This window comes from Rhamphochromis longiceps, linkage group LG7 (assembly GCF_057381845.1).
Source record: "Rhamphochromis longiceps isolate RC_006_pf linkage group LG7, R_longiceps_female_GT1.1, whole genome shotgun sequence".
NCBI lineage: Eukaryota > Metazoa > Chordata > Actinopteri > Cichliformes > Cichlidae > Rhamphochromis > Rhamphochromis longiceps.
The window spans coordinates 15,603,515-15,616,248 of NC_140563.1; the positions used below are offsets into that span (position 1 = coordinate 15,603,515).

The 12,734-nt window shown below is 38.3% G+C and overlaps 1 protein-coding gene across 1 annotated transcript; it reads left to right on the forward strand.

Moving 5' to 3' along the window:
* The first annotated feature begins 1,305 nt into the window (after window positions 1-1,305).
* Window positions 1,306-10,259, forward strand: scamp5a (secretory carrier membrane protein 5a). The gene is made up of 7 exons (XM_085412490.1): window positions 1,306-1,516; window positions 2,356-2,434; window positions 2,537-2,656; window positions 3,755-3,911; window positions 3,996-4,097; window positions 5,187-5,304; window positions 7,286-10,259. The coding sequence occupies exons 2-7, from the start codon at window positions 2,428-2,430 to the stop codon at window positions 7,472-7,474; spliced, it is 693 nt and encodes a 230-aa protein (XP_085268616.1). The 5' UTR covers window positions 1,306-1,516; window positions 2,356-2,427; the 3' UTR covers window positions 7,475-10,259.
* Window positions 10,260-12,734: the final 2,475 nt, after the last annotated feature.

Consider the following 12,734-nt stretch of genomic DNA (forward strand, 5'->3'; position numbering starts at 1 on the left):
TATCCATCAATTACTCTTAAATAGAATTAAATAATCTACCAGACCAATTCCTTCAAGAAAACCAAACATTTCCTGTGGAATAGACTACTGTCTTTTGGTCTTTCCGTAGATTTTTATACAACAAACACTAAACTCAGAAATATTTGTGGGTGTTTTCTTGTTTGTTTGTTTTTTGTACTACTTGAACACTAAAATGGTCCTCACATGAGATGACAGTGCCAGCAGTGGCCCACAGCGCATTTAAGTTTGAAACCCCTGTTCAAGTTAGCAGAATATGTACTTTGAATAAAAGAAATCCCTTGGTTGCTTATGGTTTCCCAGTTTCTAATAATACTAATCAAGTCACATGAGGGAATTGTTTCGCAGCCTGGTATAAAAGTGATCAATAAGTCATTTATAAATAATTTACTACTCCTTAGTATCTTTTCAGCTTGATAAGTATTTTAATTGCACACAGCAATTTCAGCCATGCTGATTATGTGGTTTCTTTGGAATAAACTTAACTTACTGTGAAGCAAATTTGTAGTCAAGCATAGGAGAAAAGCACAAGAGAATTGATCCAGTCCATATTAACTTGTTGTACCTCAGGTAAAGGTACTATAATACTATTGTTTTTGGATGAAAATATTTTGCAGCTGGTGCCCGAAGTCTAGAATTTATAACCAAATGCTGCACTTCCTCCCTTGAGAGGATTTGCCAGCTGTTTAATGAGTGTCTCCTTTGCTTGCAGCGACATCTTTTTAGACTTCGTATTGAGCATGTCAGTGCACTGCTACTAAATGCACGGAATAACGAGGGAACAGACCTCATCTAATCATCAAATAACTTGTTGTATAATTGTACATGTTTCGACCCTCTGAAAATAGGGGGTACATATAAAAAGTTCCTGAATCAATTGAATTGAAATCCATTATCTTGGTGTACAGATGCAAAATTACAAAAAAAGTAATTCTACTTATCAAGTGTGTTTTTATTTATTTTGTTTTGTTTTATTTTGTTTTTATTTTATTGCACTTGTATATATATTAAAAACTACTACTACTACTACCACTACTGGGAAAAGAGTTGTACATTGAAATGTATTTATACTACTAGTAAAGCGGTATCTTTATTATGGAAGTAGCTGATAACAGGCAGCCAATCAGGTCAGGTTGTGTAATGCCTCCTCTGATTTTTAACACTGTCAACCTATTGGTTAAGAGCTAAAATATTTCTCCTTTGTGATTGGTCAGGTCAGGTCAGCAACAAATCCATTGTTTTTCCAGGGCCCTGGTCCTACCCGGCCGGGCACAACCCAGCGTCGAGGAGGGGGCCGGTATGTACGTAATGAAAAGACCATACGTCACGTGCCCGCCTCTTACTCCCAACCCCATCATTTGAGGAAATACGCGACATTTTCGTGTGATTAGCGCCAGATCTAGCTGTTTCGGCCACTGTATTTTAATACAGATGAAATCGTAGGATGCAATTTAAACGGACGGAGGTATTCTAGCGACATTCACGGACTGAACCGGAGGTAGGACATCGCATTTTCATTCATTGGTCTCCAGCTAGAGAGGGAGGGAAAATATTGGATTTTTTTATTTTATTTTATTTTAGCGGATTCTAGCTTCGGTAAAACCTCGAAATTTGTAGGCCGGGCTGTTTACTGCGAGGAGTTTGTGCTCGACTTGCTCGACGTCCGGATGATGAACAAGAGCCCCGATGCAGCAGCCTGTCGCGCAGGCTGAAGGACGCTTCTCCATCGCCTGTAATCTCAATGCACTACCCCACTGCAGCATCACTGCCGCCAGCCGAACGAAATACACGTCTAAGACAGCCGGCGATTCACAATGAATAAAAGCAACTTCAGCCAGACAGCATTTTCGTGGCATAGATTGGTTTATCTGTGCCAGAAAGATGCCCTTCAATACACCATGCGTCCACCATGACGTGCGCTACAAATATGATTTTCTAACACAGTTAAATATGGAAGGTAGTTGATTATGGCCTGCTTAGCAAGGAGAACGCGATAAACAGAGAGTAACGTCTATATAATCCAGCCTTTAAGCTCAATAGGCCTTTCAAACGCCTATTTTGAATCCCAAAGGATATGCATTCGAGATCACGACAAGGCCACACTGTGTCCTGGAGCGCGCATTACACCGCTAAAATATGTGACCAAGAAAACTGGTTCATCTCAGTCTATCTGATGCTCCTCTGGAGGCTGGGTACCACCATGGGTACCTCCTCTCTCCAAATCGTGTCAGGATGTCAAAGACTCCTATTGCAGTGATTGTGGCCTGTTGCTTACAAGCAGGGCCGGGATAGTAAGTGATGTTGCACTTAATCATGCACTTCTCTCCTTTTCTGCAGTTTGCTTTTCAAGGGAGCTGAGATTGAAGAACTCTGTGTGCCTGGTTTACAAGTGGCGGAAAGCAGTGAATCATGGCAGGTGAGCTTCCCCCTTTTATAAAGGTTGAATAAAAGCTCATGCACCTCTCTTGACTTGATTTCTTCTTGATGTGAAGCACTGAATCATGTCTCTGTGTCCTAGAAAACAACTTCCCTCCCCTTCCTCGCTTCATCCCCCTTAAGCCATGTTTTTACCAAGACTTCAACGAGATCCCAGACCAACACCGCACTATGTGCAAGAGGCTCTACTACCTCTGGATCTGTGAGTGTACCTGCAGGAAATGCTTTTTATTTTCTTTGCATTTGGAAGCAGTCGGTATTTGCATGCATCTAGCTGTAACCCGTTAACCTGTCTACTTCTCTTCCTCCTCATGCCGGGCTGCTTTGTTTTACCCAAAATATTATGAGAACTAAAGAGTGCAAACACTCCGTGCAGCTGGGAAACTAGATTGGCCGGTCTCACATTATGTCACAGAGCCAGATAACCACCGTTTTCATTTTACCGTGGTTTTTATTTTGAGGGGTAAAGTTCGAAAATGATTTAGCTCACAGATTTACTTTGTGGTTTGTGATTTGACTGACAAACTGTTTACAAATCTGAAGCCCAATTGAGGTCCCACGGGCAGAAAATGAGGACTTCAGCTATATTTTTTTAATTTCCCAAGAAAATAATTTATTTACACAAATCAGTGGGGTACAAAATGAAAAATGGTACATCGTGAAACAAAGTTACAATCCAATACCAATATTTGATAGTATTGATACTTGGATTGTTCCATTCACCTCTAATGTATGCTATAACTCTTAGAATATAATACAGAAGTATGTGTGTGCAATCTTAGGCTTGACAGGTGTCACCTGTCACAGAAAGAGGAGTTATTGTACAGTTTTATAGTGAACGATAGGAATAATTTCCAAAAACATTTATGCTCTTTGTTTATTCCCCACTATTATCTGAGATCCACTAACTCTTAACTCATTAATGAAGAACATAATTTGTACATAATTACAGTCACATGAGTATTATGGTATGTTTTTCATTATCACATAGGTGCTGCTATTTAAAGCAAAAATGTAAGTCTGGTGAAAAGAGTTTAGAGTATATGTTATGTTGGGTGGAAATGGTGTGCTGAATAAAATGCACCTCTATATCATATTTTATTATTGTAGTTTAAGTCTTGAATGTAGAACTGGAAATATGGCAGTGTGTAGTTGTTGGTCTTCATAGTGATTAAATCCTGCTGAGTTATGAGTAATGATGGAGCCTGCGGGGTGTTTGCTGTAGCGTTTTTTTTGTTTGTTTGTTTGTTTCCTCACTCTTTTATGTTTTTGTCATTCTTCCTCTCTGTGACGCTGATAGTGCATAGTGCCACGCTAGCTGTTAATCTGATTGGTTGCCTGGCATGGATGTGTGGAGGCGGTGGAGCTACCAACTTTGGCATGGCTATCCTGTGGCTCATCCTCTTCACCCCTTGTTCCTACGTGTGCTGGTTCAGGCCCATCTACAAGGCCTTGAAGTAAGCGTGTTTCCCTCTGAGTTACACTTCTTCCTGCTGTTCCGCTGAATCAGATCGTTTCTGACGATTAGTCTCTCCACGCAGGACAGACAGCTCATTCAACTTCATGGCTTTCTTCTTCGTCTTCATGGCCCAGGTGGTGATCAGTATTATCCAGACTGTTGGCATTCCAGGCTGGGGAGTGTGGTAAGAGTTTGTACTGGTTTATTAAAAGTAATGTGTACAGATGAAATGGAAATTAACTGGCATGTATAGAGTTTATTTCTTGTCTTATATTGTTGTTAAAGATGATTCTAGAAGCACCTGAATCAAGGGGTATACTTTGTAATCTAATCTAAAGCATACACTTTCATTCAAAAAATAATTTTTTTCTAAACCAATGAGGCTTTAAAGAGGTTCATTATCCTTCTGAGGTCTAAGCCATCAAACTTTAACTCCTAATTCTTAAATCATTTTTTTGGTGATAAAATATGATTAACTTTGATGCATGGTTGTTTTCTTTGTTCCCTGATTGCCAAGATATGGGAAAATAATTTAATAAATGAAATAACTATATTCCCATCACCTAGGTTTAGAGTTAGTGTTTGGGTTTTCCACCACCACATAAGTATACTGTAATATACTCAACCTCTCTTTAACGTTAATGTACTGAAGAGAAATGGGAAATATTAAAAAGCAGGTATACAAGCAGTTTTTTACCCCTTGTAAATCCTTTTTGTTCGAACCACCATTAGCAGACGGCCTGCTATACCTCCTGAGCTACAGCAACCCCAGGAGACACCCTTTAGGAAAACACAGAGTTTGTCCAGCACAAGGCTCTCTACAACTTCCATTTTGATCAGGCTGTTTTGAACTCCACAAACACAACAACCAGCTGATCCGAACAGAATCATGCCTGAATTATTCTTCGGCAGGAAATCTATGCTGTAGCTTTCGTTGTAACTGAAAACTCTTTTTAACTCTACACTGTAACCTGACATTCAGCTTTTAAGAAATGTATCTATATGCTGGCTCAATGGCATGGAGGGTTGCGATGTAGGGTTAAGAGGGGTTTCTGGTTGTAAAGTTAGGATGTAGATTTTCTGCAGAAGTCTACATCAGGCTTTAGGCACAGCATAGATTAGTAATTCACAGCTTCTAACAATAGTCTCTAAATATTTTGGTATCAATCTTAAAAATCCAATATCAGAATTATCTAGAATTATCAAGCTTAATGTATTATTTAAATATGGCGTATTGTGAGCATATGATGATTCTTCTGTGCTTCTTCTTCAGCGGTTGGCTGGCCACCATCACCTTCTTCAGCACCAACATTGGCTCAGCTGTGGTCATGCTGATTCCCACCATCATGTTCACTGCAGTGGCTGTTTTATCCTTCATCGCCCTCTCAAAGGTGAGTGACAGATTTCTACCTGGTCACAGAAATTATTAGATCAATCAGTGCTGGTATTATCAAGTGAAAGATAGCAATCCAGTCCAAGTAGCATTGAATAATTAGCTTGTATTATAATGCCAGCGCCGTTTCCCACTTAAAGGGAAGCAGTGATAACATGACATTTGATCCATTTGCACTAGCAACAGAAATTTTTGGAGGTGATATTTATTTATTTCAGGCTGTTTTTAAATCCCTTTTTGGTGAATGCAAGGAATCCATGAGGGGCCCAAGTACTTATTAGAACTTGGTGATCAGAGGTTATTGTGGCTGTTTTTTTTGTTTTTGTTTTGTTTGTTTTGTTTGGGGGGGGGGGGGGGGGTGTTTCTATAACTCTGTATTTGACAACATATTACAGTAAGGTTTAATAGGATAACATTATGACGTTTTCTATACAAAATGTCGAAGGTTGACTTCACTATGACATCAGAGTGTTCTGCAAAAACATTTGAAGCCACAACTCTTGAAAAGAAGAGGGGATTGTGACCATATTTCATGATTGGTGGCATCTAAGTTGATGATGCTAATCCCGAGTTCTAACGTTAAAGCTTTGGTCAAGGTGTGACTGTTTTGTGCTGCAGGATTAAAGATGTGTGTGAAGCATCCACCTTTTAGAATCTGTTGTTTCTTTAAGGCTATTATTCTAGTGTTTTAACTATACCTGCTAAGTCATTGTGGCAATTTCTTACCATGGGAATGCTGTCCATCTATCACCACACCCTCATATATCAATCAGCGGTATTCTTTGCTCTCATTGGTAGTTGCTTCACTTTGTGGATCCCAAGTTAACGGGTCCCAAAATAGCAACACCAGGAGTTATTTTGTCTTGATGTCACTTATTGTCATTGAGGGTCCGATGCCCCTTTGGCTGTGCCTGCCCACATGGACATTACATAAATCAATCGGTAGTCATGACTAGATGGCATAAACACACAGCTCTGGATCTGCACTCAGCTCTTTTGTCCAATAAACTGTGACAAAAAACTAGATGATTGTGAAAACTATCTTTTTGATTTTAGTAAAGCACAGCAAAGCAAAGATATTACAAGAGGGGCCTCAGGAACGACAGAAATTCAGTTTGAAATTACTTGCAAGTATGTACCATTACATATTTATATAAATTTATTATTCATATAAAAAGTGAAGTAAAAACGGTAATAACAGTTGGTTATGTTGTGATAGTGCTCATTACTCTGACCTGAATTTACCGCTCCTGTATTAAAGTTTGTGTCCCAGGCAGGCGGGTCACAGATTGGCCTTAACACTTTGCTTAAGACTGGGTAGGATTAGCAATGAATAGCCAACAGCCTGTGTTTATGTTTTTAATACATTTTTCAGAGAAATACATCAGTTTGCCTTGTGTTTCGATCAGAAGATCTAAGATCGGGTGGGCTTCATGGGATTTTCTGGTTTTTAAGTGGGCCGCAGCATAGTGATGATTTTTCATCCACTTCATTATTGTTTTTTCATATTGGTATAAATTCAACAAAAACAAGATATTAGTGTATTTAAAATGCAACATTAAAGTAGTAAATAATCATAAATATCCCACTGCAGAATTGTCACATACTTAACAAGGTGCGTCAACTTCATTAAGAACGTCATTAAGATATAGGATGATATCATTTAGTATTATAAGCTGGGAATTTCTTGCGTTACAGCAGGTATAACATTATTTAAACATGACAAGCATTGGGAGTGTAAGTCTCAAATATATCTTTTTCGGTCTAGAATTGCTTAGGAACAGCTCTTTGGAAAGTAAATGTTGCCAATAATGTGGTCATGACACAAAAAAATGAGGTGCCACTACAGACAAATAATAAAAGTCACCTTTTCTTTATGGTAATTTGGTCAATTTTACAAATTTAAAAAAGTAAAAGTCATACTTGATAGAGAGTAAAATTCATGTTGAATCCCATTTCTCCTTTCTGTCTTTTTTTAGGTGCATAACTTCTACCGCGGCAGTGGTGGCAGCCTGGGTAAAGCCCAGGAGGAGTGGGCTACGGGTGCCTGGAAGAACCCCCATGTCCAGCAGGCAGCCCAGCAGGCCGCCATGGGGGCTGCTCAAGGCGCCATGCAGCAGAATCAGTACTCAGCAGCTCCCACCTACAACTACGACGAACCCATGTAGGACAGAGGAGTAGGCCAGGCGGCTGAGTGGGAGAACTAAAAAGGGATCAATTAAGAACACAATTCAGAATTAGGTGCCCGTCATTATAACACTGTAATGCTGAACTCAAACAGAACAATGTAAAAGTCATGTTTTTGGTGCAAATGTACTGGGATTTCATTATTTTACTCGGTTCACATTTAAATCAACAGTTATTTTAAAAAGCAAAAAATGTTGCTGTTGTTTTATGCTGCTCAGTTGTAGCTGGTCGGTGTTGTTTTCCAACAGAGACACATAGCCTAAAATAGGTAGACCCAGTCCCCTGAGCATCTTCAGTTTATTTGAGTAGGTGGTCTCCAATGTCACTCTGTAAATTTTCTAATGATCTTTAATGTGATATTTAAGGGACTGAAACAGCTATATTGTTAAGGGTCTTTACTTTTATTAGCCTTGAAGATCACCAATGCTGAAACAGTTATTTCTCAGCTGATGTAATGGACTAGCTGTTTGGCTAAATTCTTATATACAAATGTCAAGAATTTTTTATTTCCCATTAAAGGAATAGTTTGACCATCTTGGGAAACACCTTAATTCACTCTCTTGCTTCAGGGTTATATATAGGGTATTATAAAATTAATCTTTGCTAGCAGCCAGTTAGCTTGAATTAGCAAAAAGACCAGAAACTAAAGCTGAAACAGATAGTTTGGCTTTATCCAAGGATATTAAAATCTTCTTAGCAATTATAGCTAGCAGTATAGCTCTAATAATCTGACTAGCTCGTTATATGTCACTTAAGAGCTCTTAGAGGCAGATTTTATTTCATTTTGACCAAGTCATGCAAGCTGTTTCTCACAGATGTGAAAGATCCACAGATCGCAAGGGGAAAATATGTACTCTCCAACGGGCTAGCAAGTGGTTCCTGGATATTGCCAATAGTCACCAGGTGAAATCACTCAAAAAAAAAAAGGGTGCAACACCAAAAACCTCCCTTGTGGTTGCTTTGGTTGCTAGCAGGTCAAATTTAGTTTGCATTGAAGATGCTGACTTGTATGCAAATGCTCGCTAACTATTGACCTAGCAGCAGTAAAACTTGAAAAAGTGCAACTTAACCAGGAACGTTCTGCCTTTTGAAACATGTTGGCTGCACCGCTGAGGCACAACTTTTATTTTAAAGGCTAACGTTTTCCGTTTCACCACAGCTCAGATAGCAGTTAGACAGTTTTTGTAGACAAGTTAGCATCTTCCTTGCAAACTACTAGCAACCGCAGCAATCTGTTAGCGACCAAAGCTATTTCATATTTACATACAGATGTGACAGGGGTTGCTTTTTAACTTACAGCAAGAAATTAATTGGATCAAACTACCTATTTCTTAAAGGTTATGGTACATTTTAAGTAACCTTTTGAGTTGTTGTTTTTTTTTTTAATTATGCTTAAATACCAGTAAAGAAACTCATCATCTTTCTCTGCTTTTTTTCTTTCCTTTTTTTTGATTGAAAAAGAAAGTTAAACCGACTAAAATGAATATTCTAAAAAACAGAAATATGGAGTTTTTGTTTTGGTGATCTTTTTGACAGTATAAGTCGATTTATTTACATTCTCAGGAAAAGTCTAATAGCTGTTTTTAAATTCTACCTGTAAAGCCTGTAGAGCTTCAACATGTCGGGCTTTTGTCTCCTTATATCGCCCCTATTGACCATGTTTGGTTTTGTCGTTACATACTAGTTTTATGTTGAGCAGGCTGAGTTTAGTTCAAGTATTTCATTTTTTTTTTCATGTTAAAGTGAAGCACACGCAGTATTTAAAGATTGGAGTTTATTGGTCAGACATTCCAAATCGATGTTAGTATAAAGGTCAAAGTGAAAGAAAACCAAAACACTTGCAGGTTATGGTAAGTAATAGTAATAATTGTTGTAAGGTGGTCATAACATTGTATGGAGTGATGGATGTTTACTCTCCCTTTGGCAAACTCTCCCGCTTACCCCTACGTGTAAATGCTTCAGTGACTCCTTGTTTCTGAAATTCGGGATTTCAGGCCTTAGTGTGTTATTTCGTGGATGTTGGTGTTATTCCATGAGTTGGTGTAATAAGAAATCTACATAAAAGAAAAAAAAAGAATATTAAATTCAATCCAGCTATTTCTTTATGGAGTAAAATATCACAAAAAGACATTCGTGCGTAGCCCCGGTGAGGCCTGATGTGTTCAGTCAGAGACGGTGTCGTTCTGGTTTCTTCGAGTCTTTGAAAGCTTCAGCATACAGTAGATGGTTCGTACAGTCGAACACTATTAGATTTAAAACAGTGAAGTTATCTGAATCCTCGTTACTTTAAAATCTGTGAGTCGTCTTGTCTGATTGTGATGACGTGGTTTCCAGTAGGCTGTTTGTTGTGCTACCTTTTAGTTGTTTTGTTTATCTCTCTTTTTTCCTGTGTATTTGAATGACGTGTGGATGCTTGTGAAGCACATGATTTGTTGTGTCTTTCTGTTTTTTGTTTTTTTACTATACTTTTTGTTTTTGGAAAAAAAAGTAAGTAATATTTGCGCTGGTTTTCCTCTTGGCATTGGTGCAAACTTCATTCAGAGTGGAGCAATACTAACAGTAGAGTTATTACAATCAGCTGGGGTCCTGTTGTGCAGCCTTTAAATACAGGAAGAAAAATGTTACCAACCCCAACCTAAAGTGTCATAAAATGAATAGCTAGCCTGTTTTTGAGTTGGACACCACTTGTATGATTTTACAGTTTCATAGCATTTTCACCAGCACATGCACACACAGAAGTAAGGAGGTGTAACCCTGTAAAAAGTACCATACATCCACTCATCTGTTAGTAAATGCACAGCTGGCCATTTCTATAACGTAAATGTGAATTTTTTTGCACAAAGTTGAACAAATAAGCTACTTTCCCTGTGTATGTAGTAAGTTGGTGAACTTTGGATCAGTCCAAACTTTCCGCCATATGTACATACGGCACAATTCATGTGTTTATGGAAATTGCAGCTGTGTAGTTATTGTGTAGCAGGAGCCGCTTATACACTTAATGCCACTGTATCAAAGCTTCTGAAAGCCATTTTCCATCTTATTCCCACATGTACTGTATGTTGTGTAAAATGTATTAACATGTACTATATCATAAGTATATATGAATATATAATTACTTGAGGTGCAGTAAATATTTGCCATGGATCAAACAAATTGAGTAGGCCCTAAATAGTCGAATAAGTCGTTTGAGGGGGCTGCGTCTCCACGAGTGAACGAGGAAAACATTTTGTGTATTACTTTTGTATTATTTGGTCTTACCCTAATAGATATTAAATAGTTCTTGTTGCATCCTGTTTTGTTATGTGATGAGTTTGCATACGGGTACTATACAGTTGTAGATATGGAAAATGTAACTTTTTTTTAAATGAACTATTGACTTTTAGGTGTAAATAGCTGTGTCGAGTAGCTGACCTTCAATTTCTTCTGTCCAAATACAAACCTTAAATATTCTAATATTCATCTCACCTCCGACATAATTGAATTTTGATTCTTTTCTAGGTTAAAACTCGCTAAAAAAAAAAAAAAAATCCAATTTAGCCTAAACATGGTGATGAACAGTGATGTGGTTTCTTTTTACATCATAAATTACAATTCATAAACACTTTTATGGATGCTTCATTTTTAAGGAAGGTTGATGATTTGAATACTCCAAATGAATCAGGGGCATTTGTATATATCATTCATTTCATACCTCAGCACACTGTATCCGATTATTACAACTGGAAATGATGTGGTAGTGGAGTAGTAACTAAGTAACCTATAATAAATTACAGAGTTATAAAATATAACAAAATGGTTCTAATAGATACAAATAGCTCTAATTATAAATATTCCAGATGCTGATCACTATGCTAGACAATCTCCCAGTTTATATTTGTTATATTTGTTCAACCTGCCATCAGCAGCCAATCAGCAACTAAGTTTAAATCAGAGAGGGAATAGAGCAGGTTAATGAGGGTGGCAATAAAAGAAAAACACAAGAGGAAGCCCATTGCTTTCTCCATATCCCCCCTGACTCGTATTTCTGTAGCTTTGCTCTTTGCTAGTGCCATCGTCCCTGCTGGTAGCATGAGATGGTACTTGCAGCCTATTCAGGTTGCATATCCATGCATGCTGTCACAAGAAAATTTACTGGGTCTTCCTGCACAGTCCAGCACAGAAATGGAGAAGGGCATCAACCAGGCAGCAGGACCAGCCCCTTTGTGCGAGGAGGAACAGGAGGACCTCTCCAAAGTGACCTGCAGCAGGCTACTCGTGTAAATGTTTTGTCAGAAACAATGAGATCTGCCAGTGAAGCGCCATGTGAGCCCTGAGCACATGTGACAGATGTGAAAGGGTCTGGACACAGCGTGTTCAAAATTACGCTACCAGCAACATCATCCAGCATGATCCTTCAAGGCATATTCTTGAAGGATACCATAAACCTCCATGTTCCAGCCAGCAGTACCAGGCTAAAACCCTCGGATCTGATGGTGGCCTCACCCATCATGTTCCCCAGGCACATCCATGACTTTATCCAAGTCTGGGGGAAGATTCCCAGCACACCATCCACCATCACTTCACGAGTGTTCCCAGATGTTGGGAGTGCACATGCAAGTGGGGGCTGTAAACAGTAATGAGTACTAAATGAGCTGCATCAGCCTGTAATTTGAATTTTTAACTCTGCTTTTTGTGGTTTTGAATCCAGCCCTCAACAAGCTGCTGAAAGGGTTTACACTGACCGTTATATCATTTCATTCTCAACAATTTATACTGCATCCATGCTTACCAGTAAAGATTTTCATCTTGAATATTTCATTCATCAAGAGCCAATGTATATTTTAAGTGTTTCCTTAATTTCCTGGAGGTGTAAAAAGAATTTATGGATTCCTAAACACAGCTCTAAGAGATTAAGTATTTACCCAATTATTCCAATAAACTACAGACTTAAAGGATATCAATCCTTTGTAGTAATGTTTGTAAACTCACTTGAGTACAAATATTTGCTAAATAAGCAACAGAAACAATTTCCCAAAGGTTTTGTATTTATGTAGTTATTTACACCTTTGCCAAATTTTGAGTCAAATATTCAATTTGTACAATTTTAGTTATATTTAAGTATTTGAATACATTTTCCACGCTTGGCAATAAGAATAATGTAAAACCAGGGAACTCTGAAACTAAACTTTAACATCACTACTAATTATTGCACTTGAGATAAAACCAGATAAGAGTTACCTTACTCTGAATGTGCCGGTAGAT